Source organism: Panicum virgatum, chromosome 1N (genome assembly GCF_016808335.1).
Source record: "Panicum virgatum strain AP13 chromosome 1N, P.virgatum_v5, whole genome shotgun sequence".
Taxonomy (NCBI): Eukaryota; Viridiplantae; Streptophyta; class Magnoliopsida; order Poales; family Poaceae; genus Panicum; species Panicum virgatum.
In genome coordinates this window covers 2,695,706-2,716,881 of record NC_053145.1, presented here as the reverse complement: position 1 = coordinate 2,716,881, position 21,176 = coordinate 2,695,706, and the positions used below count along the sequence as shown (strand labels likewise).

At 46.5% G+C, this 21,176-nt stretch overlaps 4 protein-coding genes, 1 long non-coding RNA gene and 1 pseudogene across 5 annotated transcripts; 3 read left to right on the top strand and 3 right to left on the bottom strand.

Annotated features, from left to right (window-relative positions):
- The first annotated feature begins 243 nt into the window (after positions 1-243).
- Positions 244-6,820, top strand: LOC120654552 (probable pyridoxal 5'-phosphate synthase subunit PDX2). The gene is made up of 8 exons (XM_039932120.1): positions 244-479; positions 566-693; positions 1,539-1,626; positions 1,712-1,781; positions 1,888-2,083; positions 2,716-2,813; positions 2,911-3,110; positions 6,648-6,820. Exons 1-7 carry the CDS (start codon positions 425-427, stop codon positions 3,041-3,043), a joined length of 768 nt encoding a protein of 255 aa, XP_039788054.1. The 5' UTR covers positions 244-424; the 3' UTR covers positions 3,044-3,110; positions 6,648-6,820.
- On the bottom strand, positions 3,006-6,907 carry LOC120654556. The gene is made up of 2 exons (XR_005667102.1): positions 6,648-6,907; positions 3,006-3,110 (listed from the first exon to the last, which is right to left on the bottom strand). It is a non-coding gene; the product is annotated as an uncharacterized LOC120654556 (long non-coding RNA).
- On the bottom strand, positions 4,301-6,579 carry LOC120654554 (glutathione S-transferase T3-like). The gene is made up of 4 exons (XM_039932121.1): positions 6,234-6,579; positions 5,595-5,730; positions 5,159-5,503; positions 4,301-4,865 (listed from the first exon to the last, which is right to left on the bottom strand). Exons 2-4 carry the CDS (start codon positions 5,721-5,723, stop codon positions 4,704-4,706), a joined length of 636 nt encoding a protein of 211 aa, XP_039788055.1. The 5' UTR covers positions 5,724-5,730; positions 6,234-6,579; the 3' UTR covers positions 4,301-4,703.
- A 185-nt stretch (positions 6,908-7,092) lies between the features above and the next one.
- LOC120654555 (protein TRI1-like) lies at positions 7,093-11,103 on the top strand. The gene is made up of 2 exons (XM_039932122.1): positions 7,093-7,483; positions 10,697-11,103. The coding sequence occupies exons 1-2, from the start codon at positions 7,220-7,222 to the stop codon at positions 10,817-10,819; spliced, it is 387 nt and encodes a 128-aa protein (XP_039788056.1). The 5' UTR covers positions 7,093-7,219; the 3' UTR covers positions 10,820-11,103.
- Positions 11,104-11,315: 212 nt separating this feature from the next.
- On the bottom strand, positions 11,316-13,868 carry LOC120654551. Its single transcript, XM_039932119.1, has 7 exons — positions 13,662-13,868; positions 13,394-13,572; positions 13,224-13,279; positions 12,828-12,942; positions 12,273-12,395; positions 11,880-12,051; positions 11,316-11,797 (listed from the first exon to the last, which is right to left on the bottom strand). The coding sequence occupies exons 1-7, from the start codon at positions 13,749-13,751 to the stop codon at positions 11,612-11,614; spliced, it is 921 nt and encodes a 306-aa protein (XP_039788053.1). The 5' UTR covers positions 13,752-13,868; the 3' UTR covers positions 11,316-11,611.
- Positions 13,869-15,803: 1,935 nt separating this feature from the next.
- LOC120654293 lies at positions 15,804-16,602 on the top strand (annotated as a pseudogene).
- The last annotated feature ends 4,574 nt before the right edge of the window (positions 16,603-21,176 follow it).

The window sequence follows — 21,176 nt, the reverse complement described above, 5'->3', positions numbered from 1 at the left end:
GATATATATATATCTTACAAGGGTTCCCCATACAAGGGTACTATAAATATTTCATCTCATATCTTACAAGGGTAGTAATGTCTTTTTCCTCCCATCTAACGGTCAATCTAACACCTCACTCACGGAATGACACTGAGGGGATGAGAGTAAAATTTTAGTGACAATGAAGGAATCACCTAAATTTTGATGGCATTCAAATAATTGTCTAAAATTTTGATGGCATTCGAAGAATTTACTCGTCCGCCTATCCCCGCGTGGCCGCCGCCGCCTCGGCGACGTGCGGCTTCTTCCTCCCTTCCCACCCCTCCCATTCCGCGCCCCGTGACGTCACCAGCCACCAGCCCACCACCACTCCACCACCAGCCGCCTCTGTCTGGCCCCACCAGACCGCGCGTCCCGAGGCGGAGGAGGAGAGGGGAGGGCAATGGCGGTGGTGGGCGTCCTCGCGCTGCAGGGCTCCTACAACGAGCACCTGGCCGGTACGGAATCCGACTTCCTCTGTTCGTCGTGCTGCTTGTGGATGGTTCGTGTCGTTGATTCCGCTGGTCTCTGTGTGGGTGTGCAGCGCTGCGGAGGATCGCGGTGAGGGGCGTGGAGGTGCGAAAGCCGGAGCAGCTCCTCGGCCTCGACTCCCTCATTATCCCCGGCGGCGAGAGCACCACCATGGCCAAGCTCGCCAACTGCCACAACCTGGTGGGTGGGTCGGTTTGCTTCTGCTCTCCTCCTTTGCCTCTTTCTTCTTTGTGGTTGATTGCTTCGTCGATAACATCGCTCGTGACTTGGTTGATTGGCGAAATCCCAGGATTGGTTGATGAGTTGGGTGTGTGCTCTGCTGATGTGCTTCTGCCTTTGTTAGTAAGCTGATGATGGAGTTGGAAATGAATCATGCTTCTGCAGTGTTGGTGGATGATTGAGATTGGATGGAAAAGCACAATTTCAGAACATGATTGTTGAAAGGACGATGTTCTGGGTGCAATTTCTTTTAGTACGAGTTATAGGCTGCACTTTTTTGAAATTGATTGACACAATGCTGAGCAATTCGTTTTTTGGTCTGGCTAGGTTAAATACTGTTATTATCTCACAATGCATGCAGGTTTTTCTCAATTTGTCAGGGAAATAGTGGTTCCTTGTATTGGTCACAAAAGAAACAACAAGAAAAGAAAAACAAAAGAAAGAGAGACTAGTGCGATTTTTCCTTTTTCCATTATTTTTCCGATTTACTTTAAAGTTTCCTAAATAGAAAGTGTGGGTATCCTTTTGCCCCTCCTTTCTGTGTGAGGAATTTTATGGTCCAATACTGGTTGCCTCCCATTATGGAAATTTTTTCTGCTTTTGGCTTCTCAGTCAGCAGATAGTTTCATGTGCTGGTGGCCACTTCATGTTCCCGTGAGATAATTTCCCAGTTAATAGTTTTACTGGAGAGTGCCACTTCCTTTATTGCATTTGCACTTCCTTAACTACTTCAAGCCTGAGATTGTATATTGAATACCTGCATATTTGCTTGTAGTTTGCAAAACTCACTTCCATCTGCTTTGCAGTTTCCTGCACTTCGAGAGTTTGTCAGTGGTGGAAAGCCTGTCTGGGGAACCTGTGCTGGGCTTATCTTTCTTGCAAACAAAGCAGTAGGTTCGTGGGTCACCAATTTATAATTGCTCTGTTTTTAGAAACCAGTTAATAGATTGTCATGGCAATTTAATACCGTTACTTGCAGGGCAAAAAACAGGGGGCCAGGAACTTGTCGGAGGACTAGATTGTACTGTCCACCGTAACTTTTTTGGGAGGGCAAGTTGTCTGTTTGATGGACAGATTTATTGAGTTGTGCATGCTGAAAGGTTCTTAAATAAATACAAATGTGAACATCATGTTTGATTGCAGACTATTTCTCTTGCAGCTCCAAAGCTTTGAGACAGAGCTTTCTGTGCCAAAGCTCGCTGAGAAGGAAGGAGGGAATGATACATGCCGTGGTGTATTTATACGGGCACCTGCTATATTGGAAGTAGGTTCAGATGTTGAAATATTGGCTGATTGCCCTGTTCCTGCTAACAGACCAAGCATTATAATATCATCTGGGGAGGGTGCTGAGGTTTGCATATTGCTTTCTTGACTATAATACTGCAATGGTCTGCAAATTTTGAGTTCTGGTGTCTTTCAAGTAGACTGGCTTTTTAGGATGAATGTTCATTATTTCTCCTCATGTTCATAGTTGCCTTTAGTCCTTGAATGAGCAGTGACAATGGCCATATTTGGGAAAACAATTACAAGATTGTGATCCAATCAGATGTGGGGATACTTACGTGTAGCTTGCTGATTCTACATGCAGACTCTGCCTTCTTGTGTAGTCCTCCTAAGTTCTAGACATACGAGTTGGTTTCGAGGCCTGAGATGATTATTATTCTCACTCATTGCAACCCAAATATTCAGAAAGTTGGACTAATGAGTACTGTTTTCACTTGTCTTTGTTTGTCAGTTTAGGTCTATAGGACATTACTGGTCTGTTAAGCATCCAATAAATGGACTTTCCAGCTACAGTGGCATTTTCTTGCATGCCTGCATAAGATGTCTTTCATCTGTTTGTACATTTTTGGCTCTGGCTAAGTCCTTTTTCCCTCTTATTGAAACAAAGTTACTTGTGTTGGCAATGTTGCAGTTCTTAATTCTGTATTCTTAATGAGGTCTGCTTGTCCTCTCTCAACTGACCAGCAATATGCTTGGCAGGAAGAAGTGTATTCGAAAGATCGGGTGATTGTTGCAGTACGGCAAGGGAACATTCTAGCAACTGCCTTTCACCCAGAATTGACATCAGATTCCCGATGGTAAACACCTTCCTTCCATAATGTATCATCCATTTGCCAGGGGTTTAGCGCTCTTAGATGCTGACTCTGAACCCATGTGTATTCTCCCTGTTGATAGGCATCGCTTCTTCTTGGACATGGATAAAGAATCCCAGACAAAGGCCTTGGCCGCGCTATCATTATCATCATCTTCAAGAGACACAGAAGACATGCCAAAGAATAAGCCGCTTGATCTGCCCATTTTTGAGTAACACTAGAAAGAAATAAGGTCAAAGGATTGAAGATAGGAAGAGGAAGAAACTGACCATATTTTTACCACTTAGTCTGTTTCCAGCAGCTCTTCCGCTGCGGATGCGGAAACCAGCACCGATACGCATCCGGGCCCACCACCACGTCGCGGGAATACGGAGTCCGTTCCAGCAGAAAGCGCATGCGGGCGCGGAAACAATCCCTTGGCGCGAGACGGTTTGTCTTCCCGCCGTCGCTTCGCTTGGAAGGCGCGGTCCCGGTCCTGGGCACTGGAGGCGTGGAAACAATCCCTTGGCGCGAGACGGTTTGTCTTCCTGCCGTCGCTTCGCTTGGAAGGCGCGGTCCCGGTCCTGGGCAGTGGAGGCGAGCGGCGGGGATCGTCGACGCTGTTCCGGACTCCTCCCGATCGTGGACGCCATCCTCCGGCGTGAGCTGACGCTTAGGTAAGAACCTCTGAACCAATCTGTTTTCATCGTCCTGTATCTCCCAAACTAATTCGATTTTGGGCTAGGTCTTCTAATATAATTTACAGCCCTATTATCTATATGTAGCTTTTGTACAAACATTTCAAGCTTGTTCGGCGCAAGCATGGGTGAAAAATGTGGACAAAAATCGAGTGCCAGATTCGTACAATTTTCTGAAGGTCTGAATTTGACTGAATCGATCAAACTTTAGAGCTTTGTATCTCCCAAACCATTGTGATTTTGGGTTGGGTCTCCCACTAAAATTTGTAGCTCTACTATCCTTCTTTAATTTTTGTGTTTTGGTCTTGGGCCATTGCTGTGAGAAATTAACAAGAAAATCAGGTTGAACTAGACTCTGCACGTCCAATTTTGCTCCGAGTCAGGCGCTAGACGTACTTGCATTTTGATCTGATGGATCCGGCGTGAGCGGACAGGAAGTAGGACCGCTAGACGCGACAATGACTTCACCCTCGTCCCTGAGATCGCAGGAGGCGTCCTTGGTGACGGTGCTAGCGCGTGCAGCTAGCAGAGGGGGTGCGAACGTGCTCCAGGAGCAAGACGAGTGGCCAGGCCTTCAAAATTACTCGGTTGACATATAGCCATGCATAGTTCAACACAGTTCGATACGGAAACTGATAAAATTACATCTACTGGTCATCCCAGCCATGCATAGTTGAACACATAGTCCGATACAGAAACTGATACCATTACATCTACCAGCCATCCCAGCCATGCATAGTTCAATACATAGTTTGATACGGAAACTGGTAAAATTACATCTACTGCCTACTAGGGCCACTGGAACCATGATCTCTGAAGCTCATCGCAGAGATCTTCTTCTGTTTGTTGATGTAGTATTCACGAACCCACGGTGTCATCTTGTCGACATCCATGCTCATGACCCGTTCTTCCCGATCTTCCTTCTGGAGTTGGAGCATCTCTTGTTGTATTTGCACCTGCGCTTTCTGAATTTGCAGCTGCTCTTCCTGTAGAGCTAGTTTGCGATCAGACCGAGAAGCTATGTCCTTGGCCTCCTTGTTGCTTGCGGCCTCAACCCGTTCTTCATAAGCGCTCCGGTCCATGGACATCTTTTGCAGCACTTCAAGGCAAGCTGAAGATGAGGAAGCGGTGCTGCTGCGTGCCTTCTTGCCCTTGTCCCTGCCAACTGGCCTAGCAATTCGAGGAGGGAGCGTGGGATCTAAGTTTTCCTCAGCATGTTGTACATGCGGATCCCGTTGCTTGCAGACATGGAAGCGAGCCACTCGTTCCATTTCATCTCATTGCGTAAGATATACCAACAATGAATGAACTTGAAAGTGGTTTCGATAATACCCTCATACATCTGGATGGCGTCTTTGACCTGCACAAACAACCATGGACATTGCATAAAAATTTAAGGCAAATAATGCATCTGCTGGAAGAACACATCATCCTTTTTGGTTTGATCTATTTTTGTCAATTCATCTGGTAAGCTAAAACAATAAGACATGTTGTACAGATAGAAATTAAATGTAGCCCAACTATAATCTGAAAGGAATATGATTTAGTGCTCCTTACTTTTTTTTATTTTGTGGTAATGTAGTCCAACAGATTAAGCACTTCTATACACTCCAAAGAATAGTTTCATTTTATGTAAAGAGTGTTGTTCCTTACCTTGTCATTTTCGCTCTTGCCACTCTGGTTTTTCCTTTCAATCTCAGAGTAGAACCCACAAAATCTTGAAGTATCCTTCTGGATATCAGCCCATCTATGTTGCAGGGCAGAGTTGGACCTATCAATTTTACTGTGTTCATCGTAGTAAGCTTTTATCCTTGCCCAGTAAGATCGGATTGGCTGGTTGATTCCCACAATAGGATCCTTGCTCACATTAATCCACGCCGAGCATAAAAATTCATCCTCCTTTGTTGCGAAGTTCTTTGTACGTTTGGCAGTACCCTTCCTGCGTCCTTCAGGGGCTCTAGGTTGTGCTGGCACGGCAGTGTTCATGTTTTGGGACCCCTAAAAAATGGGGACAAAAAAATATAGTCAGTGCTAACACATTCAACAATGATTTTCTAAATGACACTTCACCATAATTTCAATGCCATACATCTGGAGGGAAGTTGTTAAGCTGCTGCTCGGTTGACATGTAGGGTTCACCTATGTCAATGCCATGGGTGTAATTCACCTCACCAATTGGCTGAGAAGCATTATCCATTCCTTGCCACAAGTTCTCCATTGAACCCCCGCACATATGCATATCCTCTGTCAAAACTTGATATGGAGGAAAATACAGGACCGTGAAATATATTCATACAGAGGATATGCAATGGCTTATGCCTTGCCATTGTTGGTACAGACAACAATCAGCGCGGGTATTATATCATGTGCAGACATCTCTAAATAATTCATTCTTACTCTTTGTCCACGACCCACGCAAGCCAGTTGCAGAATGCAGGCCCATGGTAGGGTTGATAAAATTCTACCTCGTTCGATACTGGGATGGGAAGGAGGCAGCCAGCACAGCAAGCCATACCATGGAGCTACCCAAGCCATAGCCCGGGCCATGGTTGGGCGGCCAGAGGCCTGTATCCGCCCCTGGACATCGTTGTTCTCCCCCCGTGCCCCCAAATCCCTGGATCGACGAATTTCCCACACTGGTGGAAATATAAACTGCCCTATGCACTTCATCCGCCTCCAGATCAAGCTCTATACCACTAATCCAGACCAGCGAGATCAAATGACTCACCTTGCAATAGTTGTTGCCGGAACCGGCGAAGAACGGACGCTCCCCGGTGAAGAGGAGCCTTGGGATTCAGAGCGCCGTCCCCGCTTCAGGCTTCCTTGACATGCTCCTGCGCCCCCCCCCCCACTGTGTCCTCTTGGATTTGGACTTGGACTCCAGATCGGGGGCTCGGGGCGAGTCTTGGCCGGGGGAGACAACCTCGGCGCGACGGGCAGAGGAGTCCGGGGCTGGAGAAGAGAGCGGTAGTTGGTTTCTCGTGGTTGCGCGAAGGAGAGAGAATGAATGAATATGCGGTGCTTGCGGGGCCAGACCCCTTTTTGCGTGGCCGTGTCCGCACCCCGCTGGAAGCCGCTATAGTTGCTCACGAGTGCGTATTTTGCAGTTGCGCATCCTGATTGGGGCTTTGCTGGAAACAACCTTAGCTGGCTATAAAAGAAGAAACACCTGGGCATCTGTTATGCTAAGTGGAAATGTGTAATCTCTGGTACCAATTGTAACGACCAAAATAATGACAGTGTGTGTTGCACGCAATTCTTCAGATAAAGCAAATGTTGTTAAAATTGTAACCTTGCTGTGCAAAGAAGCTGCTCAGTTGAATATGTGGTATTCGCCTCCATTTTGTGCCACATTCATTGGCGTCTCTTCCTTTTTTTCCCTGGCCTCACTCTCACTAAACGGCTGGCAAATTGAATGCAAATGTTTTTGCCAAAAGAAACTGATATCAGAACAAATAAGTGAGGGGGTGAAATGATCGTGCAAGCAATTCAAACAGGTAGACCCGTTTGCAAAATAAACCAGTGCGGATCAAAAGAAACACAAGGTCTTAGATGCAAAAGGTGCTCGGCTTTCCTCCCTCCCACACGGCAACACCCAGTCCACTCCGGGCCCCAAATACAAAACCCCCCGGCCCAAACCCTCCTCGCCTCCTCAGTCCATCCATCCAAATCCTCGGGGCGAGCGCGCGCGGAGAGAGAGGGATTCCCACGGCGATGGCGGCGGTAGCTAGGGTTTTCCGCGGGTCCAGGTTCCTCATGTCCCCGGCGCCGGGCGCGGCGGCGGCAGCGGGGGCGAAGAAAGCGGCGGCGCCAAAGGTCACCAAGGCCGACGCGACGGCGGCGAAGGAGAAGCGCGGGATCATGAAGCCGGTGCCGGTCTCCGAGGAGCTGAGCAGGTTCGCCGGCGGCGCGCCCGAGCTCGCCCGCTCCCAGGTTGTCAAGCTCATCTGGGCCCACATCAAGGCCAACGGCCTCCAGGTATGCTTTTCGCCTTAAACGGCGTTGTGATGGCCGCTAATCGGGTTGTCTTTGCTTCTAGTTTCCTGATATACTGGATGTTGTTGGGTTGTATTGGCCGGGATTGGGATTTCAGGGTGAAGAAATCCATTTTGGTGTGGTTAAGAGCATCTCCAAGAGACTCTTTATATCTTTTCTAATTTATAGGAATAGAGATTTTGATGAAAAATTAGCCTCCAATAGACCAATAGGCTCTTCAAATGAATATCCAAAGATAGATATCCTCTATTCCGGATTTTATGTTAGCCAAAGATGGAGAGTAAGGATGACTCTCTAGACTACAAATAAGATATAGAAGAGCTGTTGGAAAAGACAAAGATATGGAAAACGATTTTCACTCAAATGACTCTCTAAATGATAATTTAGAGAGTAGATTTTGGAAAAGCTCTTGGAGATGCTCTAAGGGCCTGATTGGATCAGTGCCAAAACTTGCCCCGCCAAAATAAGGGCGGACCGATAAAATTGGCGCTCGCTTGGTTTGAAACCAAAAAGTAGGCGCGCCGAACTTTCTGGGCAAATCTGCGGTGTTCAAGTCGCCAACGTTTTGGCTATCCCGGCTGGACTCCCTCTTCCCGTCACTGGCGCTCTCCTCTCTTTTTTGAAAGAAGATGGCGCTCTCCTCTCACACCCACAGCGAGCCCGCCACCATCTCCTCCTCTCACAGCCGCAACGAGCCCGCCATCTCCTCTCCTCGAGTTCCCACTTCCCAGTTCTCAGCCTTCAGCAACAAAGCCCCAGACTTCCCCCACACATTCCTGTTGCAGATTAAAAGGCATACCTCGAGTACAGATGGGATAGGAAAATCTTTTCATGAGCTGAGGACCCGGGGGAATCTGTGCTGATCTGGTGCTCTCTCCTCCCCAATCGATCCATCTACTCCAACTAGCATGTGTTCCTCCACGACAGGCATCAATTTTGTAGATCTAACTTTCTATGAGTCTCTGTTTACAGATCTGATGCACCAAAGTGCTGACGAAAATATCCATAAACTGAATCGACTCCTGCTAGATCCGCTGGTCCAAAGATTAAGGTAATTTTCTCTGAAATTCTCCTCCTTTGATCTCTTGGCGCATAGCTGTAGTAAGCTGCTACGTTTCTAGACCTGGGAATTTGGTATATTTTGAGGGACTGCCGGATGGGGGATTTTGTTGCCTGGCCACCTGGTCAGCTTGGCGGCTTACAGTTTTGACCAATACACTTTGGGCACGGAAGATGATACATCCGAATCAGGGAGTGACAATTCATTTACTGCTGAACATGGTGAGAATGATTCTGACACTATCGCTCGGTGCAGTCCACCAGTTGAAGGCCCTTTTGCTCGTAGCATTTCACCTGGACTTGGCTTCAGTTATGGTATGAAGCGCAAAAATATGAAATCGCCTATGAAAAGGCTTCGAAAGCAGGAAGCAAAATGTGCCAAAGCATTAGAGAATGATAAAATTGCAGCAAGTATTGTCATGCTTGCCAATTCTGTTGCATCAAATGGCCATGCACCTGCAGATCCTTATGCTAATCTTTGGAAGCGTATTGAGGATATACCTTTCCCAGCACGAGATAAGGTTGTTGTTGCATCCTTCCTTTCCAAGCCGGAGCAGGTTTACTTGCGCAACTACTTGAACGCTGCATCTGATCAGTCAGTCATTTGGAACTTGGGTCACTGATTACTTAGGTGCCAAGTATGGTGCTAGTGGTGGGTATGCAGGTGAATATGGTACCTCTGAGTGAATATGGCCCGGATGCTGAAGCTGGTGGTATTTTGGACGTGCTCTAGGTGGCCAGATGCAATTAAATGGCATTATTTTGGAAGTGTTGTCAGTTGACAGGAGGAGCATGTTGCTGTAACTTTTGCTACGGAGAACTATTGTAGGTAATCAATGAAAAATGTACTCGATCCTTTAGCACAAGGGATATTATTTTGTGTTGATCTTAGATGAAGCTGCCTGGACATTATGAACTCATTTGTGTAGTTTGTAAATATATCAGCAGTAATGCAAATGGCATGTTCTAATCAGTTATAGCATAGCTTGATTCATGGATATTGGCATTGGTATTTTGGCATCAAACCAATTGGTGGCCAAAATTTTGGCTTTCATATTTTGGCACTCAACCAAGTGCTAACCAAATATTCTTGCCCATGTTTTGGCCAAAAAATTTTGGCATGCCCACAATTTGGCCTGCCTAAATTTTGGTAGGGCAAGTTTTGGCACTGAACCAATCAGGCCCTAAGTTAGGGTTTGGTTGGGCTAACGATTCCATTGGCAAAGTTAGTGTTTCGGAGAGGGGAAATCCATTGGACATAATGGTGATGTCGCATTTGGTATAGGTAGGTACTTGGTAAAGGTTGTCATTTTTTTACCCTTTTTTGCTTTTGGATCCAAATGTGCGTGAGAATGCCAAAAGTTTCAGGTCAACCTTTCTATTTCAGAAGCTTTGGTGATCTCAGCGGTACCTAGTTGGGGTGGGCATTGTGCCCTCCTTACGTTATCAATAAGCAAGTCTCCAGTTCGTGTTTGTACTGATCTAGTCAGTCCTCTAATTCATGATTCTTTTGTAGAATCACCCATAACTTAATATTGTTACTCTGTCGCCTACTTTACCAATGTTATTGGGGTTGTATTTTTATGTGTTTTGAGCCTTTAACAAAGAACAGATCAGGGTGCATTGCTGTTCGTTTTTTTCTAGTTCAGTTTCGATTCTTCATTTCATCTATACATGAAAAGTTAGGCAATGAAGCACATATTCTTCGACAAATTTGTAGTGTTGTTGTAAAATTAGCAGCTGGGCACATACACGATAATTTTTGAGCTGTGTTGCAAGGCCATAATGTTCTTACCGCTGCTGTATTATTGTGTAGCAGGTCCCGTGCATTTTGTATGTTCTGATGGTAGCGTTATAGTGTGCACCAGAGATATTTGTTTTACTGAATATTTAGCCGTGGTGACACACCTGCTTTCCTGTATTGAAGCATGATGATTTTGCTCTGCACTTGTATTGCTGCAGAATAAGTCTATTTAGAGTATGGTCTGTTAGTCTTTATTGCTGCTATATTAATATTAGTTTGCAGAGTACTCTGTAGCTTGATTACACTGTCTGCCTCATTATACCAATGTGCTATAGATGTTTGCTTCAAACAGTTTGTGTCTTGTACTGAGATTGTTTTTCAATGATTTGCAGAACCCGGCGAAGAAAAAAGAGATCAACTGTGATGCCGCACTGAAAAGCTTGTTTGGTGGGAGGGACAAGGTTGGGATGCTGGAGATCCCGAAGCTACTGAACCCTCACTTCATGAAGAACTAACAGAAGCAGCAGATGGCACCAACGATGGAGCTTTCGTCTTAAGTCTTTATTGGATGGCTCCCAGTAGGTAGTTAAGCCAAAGTTGTGTGATGACGTCAAGAATTCATACTTGTGTTCATCTGTTGGGTTTGGGGCGTGATGCATGTAAAAAGGATTCCCAGTGTTATCGCTACTCTTGTGATGTGGGAAATGTTTGTCTGCTAATGACACATCGTAGTCGAATGTTTATGCCTCTCTTATTGCAGTGAAAATGTGAAATGATTTGTGATCAAACATTGTGGCCACAGTTTGCTGCTCCTTTTACATGCATGTTAACCCTGATGTTATTAACCATGTTAATGCTCATGTCATCATAAAACAGAGGCCTGTGCTGACATATCTTTGTTGTCATCACCGCGTTAACAGACCAGCTGCTGATGGCTGATGTTTCCAGCTTTGTCGTGTTAGAAAAACTAAAGGTTTCCGTTTGGATAGCTTTTTGTTTGCAAAAATGGTGAAAGTTTCAAGGATTGAGGGAGCCTCATACATAATACGTAGAAATATGATTTACAGTAAGAAATTCCTGTTTTCCGTTGTATTTGGACGAAAATTGTGTAACGGGACAAAAAAATACTATTGCCCAGGATTGTGTTACTATCATGCCAAACTGCCAATGAACGACACTACACAAGATGCCTTGACACTCCAATTTCAGGCTGAGAAAAAGCGCCCCCTGGGTGCCTGATGGTATGTCAACGTTGATCGTTGATAACATTTCCAGTTTCTTGACGGGTAGCTAGCTCATAAGTCAGCTCAGCTGAGAAGGTGATGCACCCACTGGTTCAGGATTGCTGGGGAGCCATACCAGGGCCTCTGTTCATCATCAGCACCTACAGGCGAGTGGTACACGCCGTCAAAGCTTATGTTCAGTGCACCCTCCAGATGCGCAGCCATTTCAGGAACAACACCATCGCCCCACACATCCGCACGGCCACAAACCTAATAGAGAATTTGATGTCAGATGCATTTGTTTCACAAGATTGTACTTGTATCTCAGTTGTTCAGTAAAATCCTCCCGTACCTGTTTGTACCCTTGTCCAACAAACCGGGCTCTCCATGTGGTACTTGATGGAGTAGATTTGTCATTGGTACTGATAATAACAGCCTCACCTCCTTCTGAAGTAGTGTCCACTGCTAGGACCTCATCTGAAGTAACTGTAGAGTCCCCCAGAAGAGGAGCACCTTGGATGTACCTGTCGATAGAGTCTGAGATGGCATGATATATGAAAGCATTTGGCTATAAGACATGGGTGTCATGCTGGAGTGCTGAATCAATTGACATATCAAAAGGAGAAACTATGTTCTGTCGGACTATACTTCACTACTTCAGGATGAACTTGACAGAAGTTCAATAACAAGATCAATGTGGAAGCTGTAAAGAAGATCCTGAAATCCTAGCATGAAAGGAAAGTACCTTCCAGCAATGCACACATATCTCAATTCTGGCGTATAAACTGCTGGAGCACAATTCTTCTCGACGTAGTTCAATAATCCTCTAGTCTGGTCAATTACCCCAGGTACACCTTTCGGAGGAGGCCTGATGCACAGAGAAAACAAGGCACAAGGGGATCGGATCAAACGAGTATGTTCTTCATTTCATTTCGGCACTATTACCTTTTTGTGCATTTTGGTCATTGCACCAATTGGGAGTTCTAATACTAATGGTTACATATTCATGTAGAGTTAGATTCTCGGTAAGGCTGAACGGGTACAAACGGATAAAACACAATTTGGATATATGCAATATACGCATACCGTCTAACTAGCATTACATCATGAAGTACTAAGCTGACTTTCATCAATTTCATACCCACATTAAGAACCACTTCTTTTTTCTAAATGTAACAATAAAAACTAAACCATTAATCTTAGACTACTTCATGTCTAGCATGAATAGAAAAAAGAAAAGATGTCCACCATCAGACTGCTAGAACAAGCACCCAAACAGCATCATAAAACGAAACCATACAAGTGAGGGGTGCCAAGCGTGAGCAGTAAACTTATGTCAGAAGCATCAAACTCTTCCATGTACACGCGTGCGAGCCAGCCCCCAGCTGAATGCCCTATCAATGATATCTTTCCACCTGCAAGTATCAAACAGTTCAGAATTAAGACAAGCCTTGTTACATTCACAGGATATTTATGTTGCTCAGCAGCTTGACACTTGCATCAACAACTAAAATTTAACATGTAATTTCGAAACATTTCGCATGCTTCATAGCATACACTAAATACCAAAACTTTCATTCATATAGACATAAGCAGCAAAGCTCATCACATCCTAATTTATTTTTTCGCAAATAATTACTAACCACTAAGGGATCATCAGCATTTATAGATTCCTTCTTGCACTGGGAAGACAAACCTGGAGAACATAGTTCCCTCGCCTCAGACACCGCTTCGTCCACTCTCTTCAGGTACCTGCGATGCAACGCGATGCAAGCACGGTGTTCGGTGAAACGCCTCAACGATGGCTCGATGATTCCGAGCAAGCATCGCGCTTGTGCTCGACGGAACGCGCCAGTCACCGCTTACCAGTCGAGGACGGGGCGCGGGCGGAGCGTTCCCCGCCAGTAGTTGGCGTCGACGAGCCCCGCGGCGTTGCGGAGCCAGTCGGGGCGCGTCACCCGCGCCACGACGGCCGCCGGCAGGCCGTGGTCGTCCCGCAGCGCCGCGGCGAGCCGCGCGTAGTCGCCCGTGTTGTTCCCGAGCCCCTGCGCCACTACGACGACACACGCCGCGCGTCACGCACACTGGCAACGCGAGGTGAGGAAAGGGGAGGAGGAGGAGGAGGGGGCGCAACTGGGAGGATGACGGCCGGTCTCGGGAACGTGGCAGTGCCGCCGGCGTTGGCGGCGGCACGAAGCCCCGGAGGCGAGATGAGCGGGAGCATGTCGCCACCGTCCCCGTGAGATGCCTGCCGAGTAGGGAGTGGCTCGCCGTGGCGCGGCGTGCGCCTCCCGAAGCAAAGCCGCGGTCGGACAGTCGGACCCGCTCAATCCCAGTGAGAGCTGTGGAACGCATGCGTTAGTAGCCGTTGGATCTTGTGATCGATCATCGATGGCTCCCAATAAACTAAGAAGCTCTGGTTCAAACCATTTTTTTCTTCTGATTTCTAGTTTCTGACAAGGAAAAAAGCGAGGAACGGTTTTAGCATGGATTCACAATTTCTCGCCAAAAATTTGGTGGGATTTCTTCCGGTTTCTAGCGAGAAACTAGAACAAACCGTACCAAATAGATCTGGCGGAACAAGGACAAGTTCTTGTGTTTTTTAAAGAAAAGTAATGAACTGAATTACACATTTACACTCATGTATATTTGTTCAAATTCCGAAGCTTGAATGTTGCTCTTCTTTTCTATGGCTGGTTCAAAAATGGTGATGCGCAGAGTTCTTTCCAGGGCCGGCTCTAGTGTTTTAAGGGCCCTAGAGCGAACGGGATACGGTGGGCCCTTAAGCTAATTTTTTTCACATTTGCAAATATGGCTGAGGACTTCCATCTTTTTTATTTTATTTGTCAAACCCTAAATGTAAATATGGCTCCAGACCCTTAGCTCAACATATGGTCACTCGGATTTCGATTAGAACTTCGACGAATCATTGCTTGCTTTAGTAGTAAGTAGAGATACAGATAGAGATGTATGTAGAAGGTTAAATATTATAATTATCCGGAGCTCAAGATCATCTAACGTTGAAGATCAATTATTTTAGCAGAGAATATGAGCTCCTAGTTACACTTGTTATTCCTATTCTGTACAACCAGATGCAAGGCACGAAAAAGATCTCAAACACTAGGGGCCCTATTTAGTTGGTGAAAAGTTGTTGGTTTTGGTACTGCAGCATATTTTATTGTTACTTGACAAATAATGTTCAATCATGGACTAATTAGGCTTAAAAGATTCATCTCGTGCTAATCAGTTAGACTGTGTAATTAGTTATTTTTTTAACTATATTTAATGCTTCATACATGTGTCCGAACATTCGATGTGACAAATACTGTAGAAAATATTTTGAAAACTAAACAGGGGCTCAACCCCAAATCACACCAAAACTCTAGCAGGTTACTAGAGGATGAGAATGCAGACGTACACTGAGCTCCGACAGCTTTAGCACTTTGGTCCAAATATAGAGGCGCTCACTCCCAACAAAAGTGCAAGTAAAATGTCAGATGTGGCATAGGAGGATGAATCAAGAACGAGAGGAGACGTGCGCCGCCCAAACGTCGTGGCTGTCAGAATGCACGGCGGTTGGGCCCCCCTCCGGCCGGGGCCCCCGGCGGTCGCCCCTCCCGCCTAGGCCCAGAGCCGGGCCTGGTTCTTTCGTGTGGTGGTGCGAGCTGTGGCTTCTATCTTTTATTCACCATGTTCTGCTGTTCTACTCCAGCACCAGCGAACAGTATTTTTCTCACACACCACTCCAGCAGCAGCCTCCAGCCACCAACTAGCAAGCAGTGTTTTTCTCTCACACCACTCCAGCAGCAGTCTCCAGCACCAGCACAGCGAACAGGCTGAAAAAACACTATGTATTTTTTCAATGATTATAGTTATAGTCACCCCTTTAATAAGTTTTTGCAACATTACAATTGCAACCACCATTGGTTATTTGGTGCACATTCATAGTCAACACGTCACACTCTCCCTACCACCACAATCTGGCTAGCTAGTTGGCACGTCGCGGCCGAATACAAAACACCAAACTTTGGGCCCGAGCTGCCGCGCCTGGCAACTTGCGGTGCCGACGGAGCATCCTGAGAACCCCAGCCTCCTGGACCACCCTCGCCGAAGCGGCGATCGAACGCCGGCGGCGTGTCGCCGGATTCACCGCTCGACCATCGGCGCCCGCCACAGAACTGAGCCGCGACGAGATCCCATCTCCTCCACAGCTTTCCGGGCGGTCGACCCCATCCATGGCGATTGGCGATTGGCGATTTGGCATGGCTCGAGCTGAACAGTTCCAAAGCTGCTCACCTCACAAGTCGCCAGCAGCCGATTGGGTCAGTGTCAGTCACCCGCGTCGGCGCTCCCGTCCTCACGCTCCCGGGTTCATCGAACCTGGAAGCCTTCCCGGTCCCGGGCCGCGGCCGCGCCGATAAATACGCGTCCCCTTCGCCTCCGTTGCTCATCGTCATCGATCAAGCATTCAAGCCATCAGCGCAGTCTACCCGGATTCGAGGTTTCCATCTCGGCAAAGGCGCCTTCCGTCCCCACGGGCGCTGCGACGCCGTCCCGGGGGAAGGGCGCGGCGGCCGTGGAGGAGGCGGAGCTCCTGCGGCGGCGGAACGCGGAGCTGGAGCGGGAGGTGGCGGCGCTGCGCGCGGAGCTGGGCGCGGCGCGGCGGCGCGCGTAGACGGCCGAGGAGGCCGAGGAGCGGCTGTGCGTGCAGCTGGGCGAGGCCGAGGTGGAGGCCGTCGAGATCGCGCGCGCGTACCAGGGCCGCGTCGAGGAGCTCGCCGCCGCGCGTCGGGCCGCCGCGGCCAGGTCATCCTAGTTCCTAGCTAGCAGCAGCCGCCGGCGCCGCAGCGGGACGACCCAGCTGTCCACCAAGCGCGTCTCGCGACGCCATTGATTGGCTTCTCTTGGATTCTTTAGCGCACGAGCAGAGCAGACAGCACAGGGCATGTCGCATGTGCCGTAGAAGTAGAGCGAAATCAAGGTCCCCTTTGGTTGAGCGGTGTAAAAATTTTAAAAAGACATTTTTTTATATTTGAAGTACTAAATATAGATTAATCAAAAAAATAATTACATAACTCGTCTATAAATCGCGAGACGAATCTAATGAGCTTAATTAATCTGTCATTAGATGTTGTTTACTGTAGCATTACTGTAGCAATTTAGCATCTAATTACAGTCTAATTATGTTCATTAGATTCGTCTCGCGATTTACAGGCAGCAGTCGCAATGCGTTTTTTTATTTCGTCTAGATTTAAGCCTCCATGCTGGTGCTGGAAAAAAATTTGGAATTTGGAATTTTGCATCTAAACACGAGCCAAATGTAGAGATGAGTAAATTTTTTTTTGAGGGAAACTACGGCAACTCAAGGGTTGCCTGAACTTTTATTGCATTATATAGGCATTGTTACAAAAGATATTACAAAAGAAATTACAAAGATGTACAAAGCCCAGCGGCTCAAGTGGGAGAAAGGGAAAGAAAGAGAAAGGAGCAGGAGAAAGCAACAGACTCCTCATTACGACTAGTTACACAGGGAAAAAATTACTCCACTCAACTAATTTTAATCTTCCGGCAGAGGAAGAGCATCGGTTTGACCAAAGAACAAGATCTTCATGACATCTTCTCGACAGTAGGAGGTTACTCTCATCTTCGTTTCTGAAAACTTTCGCGTTTCTGCATTTCCAAATGTTCCAAAGGACACAGATGAGGATCGTGCTAGCAATTCTGCGGTCATTTTCCTGGAAAGGGTTGACTATCCAAAGTTGATCAACACCAAGTGCTTCCGGGAGGGAGGCAAGATCAAGGCCAATGAATGTCCAGAAATTTCTGCTACGGGTGCAGCCGATGAAGAGGTGGAAACAATTTTCTTCGGCGGTACAGAACGGGCACTCTCCATTGTTGTGCATGTGACAGTGTAAGAGCCTAGCTTTAGTTCTTAATCTATCTCTATGCAGCAGCCAAAGAAAGAACTTGCACTTCTGTGGAGCATAACTGCGCCAAATGGCAGGGGCGAACGGGTCATCGGGGTATTCTTGGAAGGAGGCAAGGTAATGATCTTTGGAGGTTGGAGCTTTGTTGTTACTTCTGAGAACACGCGTATCACTGGAGAGGTTTAAATTAACCGAGGACATCAGAGGGATTAATTCAGATAATTCACTAGAAGCAGCATAGGTTAACCGAGGCCGGAGCGAGAGCTGTAGGGAAGGCACCGCGAGGACTCGGGCAACAGATGCATTAGGCCTGAGAGTGTGCGAGAAAAGAGCAGGGACCATCTCAGCCAAAGTTTGCGAACCGAATCAAAGGTCCATCCAAAACGCCGTCATTTGGCCGTTGCCAACAGAGAAGCACGCAGCCGTGGCAGCGATACGGCGATGATCCCGGCAGCCGACGACGTGGCAGGCTGTTCATGGACAAGCTCCGATGATTGGCTGCCACGTCGCCTGTATGATGTGTTAAAGCAACACAACTTTTATTCTTTGTATGTGCTGGTATGATGTGGACCATTTGGAAGTCAAGAAATGATATGGTCTTTAATGACAAGCTAGTGGGCTTCCCGGCAGTGATGGTGCATAACATGCTCGCGTTGCTGAATTACTGGAAGCCCTTGGTGAAGACGAAGAATCTGCAACATTTAGAGGAGGTGCTGGGCAAAGCTAAAGAACACCTGGGACGGCAATGTGGCGGTGCCGGCGTAGTAGCAGATGCTGTGAGATGGGTGGCCAATGCTGGCTGTGTTCTCAAGTGTTGTTCTGTGATGTGTTTTGGTAAGGGTCGTTTCGTTAGTAGAGATAGTGGATGTTAATTAACGTTCGTTGGTAGATTTCGTTTCGGTCTGTGCTGGGATTATGATTCCTTTGAACGAGGGTTACACGCGTTGCGTTGTAATCATTATTGTCGCTGTTAGGCTTTAATGAAAGCTGGGCAATGCCTGTGATCTAAAATAAGTTCTCACACACAAAACTGGAAGTAAATGATGAGTTATGTTTATAAATATATTGTTTGGCTGCCTCATTAAAAACCTTCCTAACGAAGGGAAAAAGAGTACAGCGGCCTAGCTATGAAACACAAGGGAACGAGAATGTCACACTAACACACACAAGGAAAATGTTTCAAACACATCTGAAGAAGAATAGGTACATACTACACGGCTCCAACGCAGACCACACGGTAGGAGCCAAATAATAGAACACAGCGGTCACTGTTGCTTTTGTTGAGCAACCTTTTCCCAATATTCCTTGTCATCACAGTAGAATTTAGGCGATTCATTATTTTCGGAAACCACCACATTGTTATAGATGAACTTGCAGAGGTCTTCTCGAACTCTATTGACCTTGCGATCTCCCAGCCGTTTCTTGTTCATAGTCTTATGGAAATCCTGCCTCAGTGAAGAAGGTATATATAACAGTCAGGACCACATACAAATATGTTCCATTTTCTTTGGAGGAATCGTCGTGTGTGAGAAGATAGACAAACCTCAGGGTCGCCTCTATATTCCACTAGACATCGCATATAATGGCAAACGTTGAAACCACACTGTTCACCTATCTGTTGGTGGCACTGAGACAATACATTTAAATAAAAAATTTGTTTGGTAGGCAATCCATATATTGAGAGAGAAACAATACTGTCAAGGCGCCAGGGGATACCCGAAACTCGTCGTGATCTAATAATCTTTCCTTGCGCGACAGATTCACGGTTATTCCATTTTTTTTGTATTCGTACGTCGTGTACTTACGATATGCACTGCAAAATCATAGTCTAACTAAGCTATTGCGAAGGACCATGAAACTTGGATACAAACAAGTCTTAAAATGATTGTACCTTTCGAACAAGTCTTTTATCTTCTTGTTGCTAGGCCAATCTTTTTTCTTCGAATTGAAGTACCAGATCTCGTTCGAGTTGGGCGGTATAACAGCTAAGATCCAGTGATGACTCCCGCGCCCCTCTTTATTATCTAAATAGGGTACCACGATGTAGACGTCATTGGCCGCGATCGAATTCTTTCAGAGTCTCCGTTATGTTGTTTATGTAGTATTGTTTTGAAGAGTGCGCAGCAACGACCGGGTCAAGAAAAACATGTGAATAATTAACTAGCTACCATGATAATTAATTAAGGGAACTCACAGTTCATAGCACTTCATCACATCAGCGTCCATGGCACCAAGTTCGGAAATACTGGTGAAATCTTTTCCCCCCAACATACCGAACCCACCGGCAGGCCGAAGTTTTTCTCGTCCATACTTGAAGCATATTACGTACCTTCCCAGGCTCGCTCGTCAAGTACCAGATAAGGAGTTTATTGGCCCAATGATAATCGTCAACGGGACTCTCCTCCAAACGCGGTCCTCCCATCGCTACCTACCTTTGATCGTTGGCGTGATTGAATAATGTATATATGGATCTCGAGGGCTTAGCAAGTGGAGATGACTGTGATGCTGAGCATGAATGCTTCCGGTTAGATACGGAGATTCAGAACGCGGACAAATAAGACAGTGTGTGAGCAGAAAAGTATAATATAATATACTACTGTGGTTGTGCCATACGTATATGTATACCTAATAATCATCCCTCCAATTCCTTGCCACAGTTTATCCCACTAATTGCTGCATAGAAAACTATTAGCTACACCGCATGCCTATTTGTGAACAGTGTTATTGTGATTCTAAAAAGTCTGCACGTTCCCCCCCCCCCCCACCCCCACCCCTCTAAATACAGATATATGACTCATTGCATGGTTAATTTGCTAATAAAACCCCATACCACCACCACCAAAAGAAAAAGAATCTCTAAACACGCATTTAGTTGATGGAGAGTAATATAGTAGTATAGAATTTTAAAACTAATTAATTTTGCAGGATTATTAGAACATGTAGTACTTACATTGGTTCCAGTGGAAGAACGACTCAGCTTCCTCAATAGCTAAGGCTGGAGAGCTGTGTGCATGCCAGACTGCTGTGGTGCTCAGCAACATGACCATGGCGACCTTAAAGAGGAGGGGGGCTCATGGGGTCAAGGGGCCCCAGAGAAACTCTTTGTTAAGACTTTGGGTTCGGAGAGACCAGCACTACCAATAAACAGTGTATCTAACGCGTCTGTCAAAAGGTGGCCAGAGAGACGCAACCAACCACATGTTTCTTTGGGCAACACTAATGCAAAACGTCATGAGGATTATGCAAGCACGATGACCGGGCAGGACCTGTTACAGCCATCTGATCCGGAACGGAGGGGCAAGTACAGGAGCATACCAGCCGGAGTACCAAGCTAGAGGCTAGCTAGGGGCGAGGGGGGATACCTTGGCTGGGCGGCAATCAACGAGGGGGAAGGGGTTCCAGTGTCAGACCAAGGTCTTAAACTAAACTACCACTCACCACGAACGTTTGAAGGCATGGCCGCGTCTCTAAAAAGGTAATTAAAGGGGCAATTGGCTAAAGGCACCCAACAAGATGAAGTTCATAAGAAATTTCTTATCTTAAATCTAAAAAAGATGGGAAAAAGAAAGCTTTATAAAGTTTCAACATATGGAGCCTGCTGTAATCATATGACGAGCAATCTCTTCGTCATTGTCTACGATGGTTATGGGCTTGTGGCCATAAAAAAAACTTGCGTTAGGTGAAGCGTGCGTGCACCACCATAAATCTCAATCTTTTCTAGA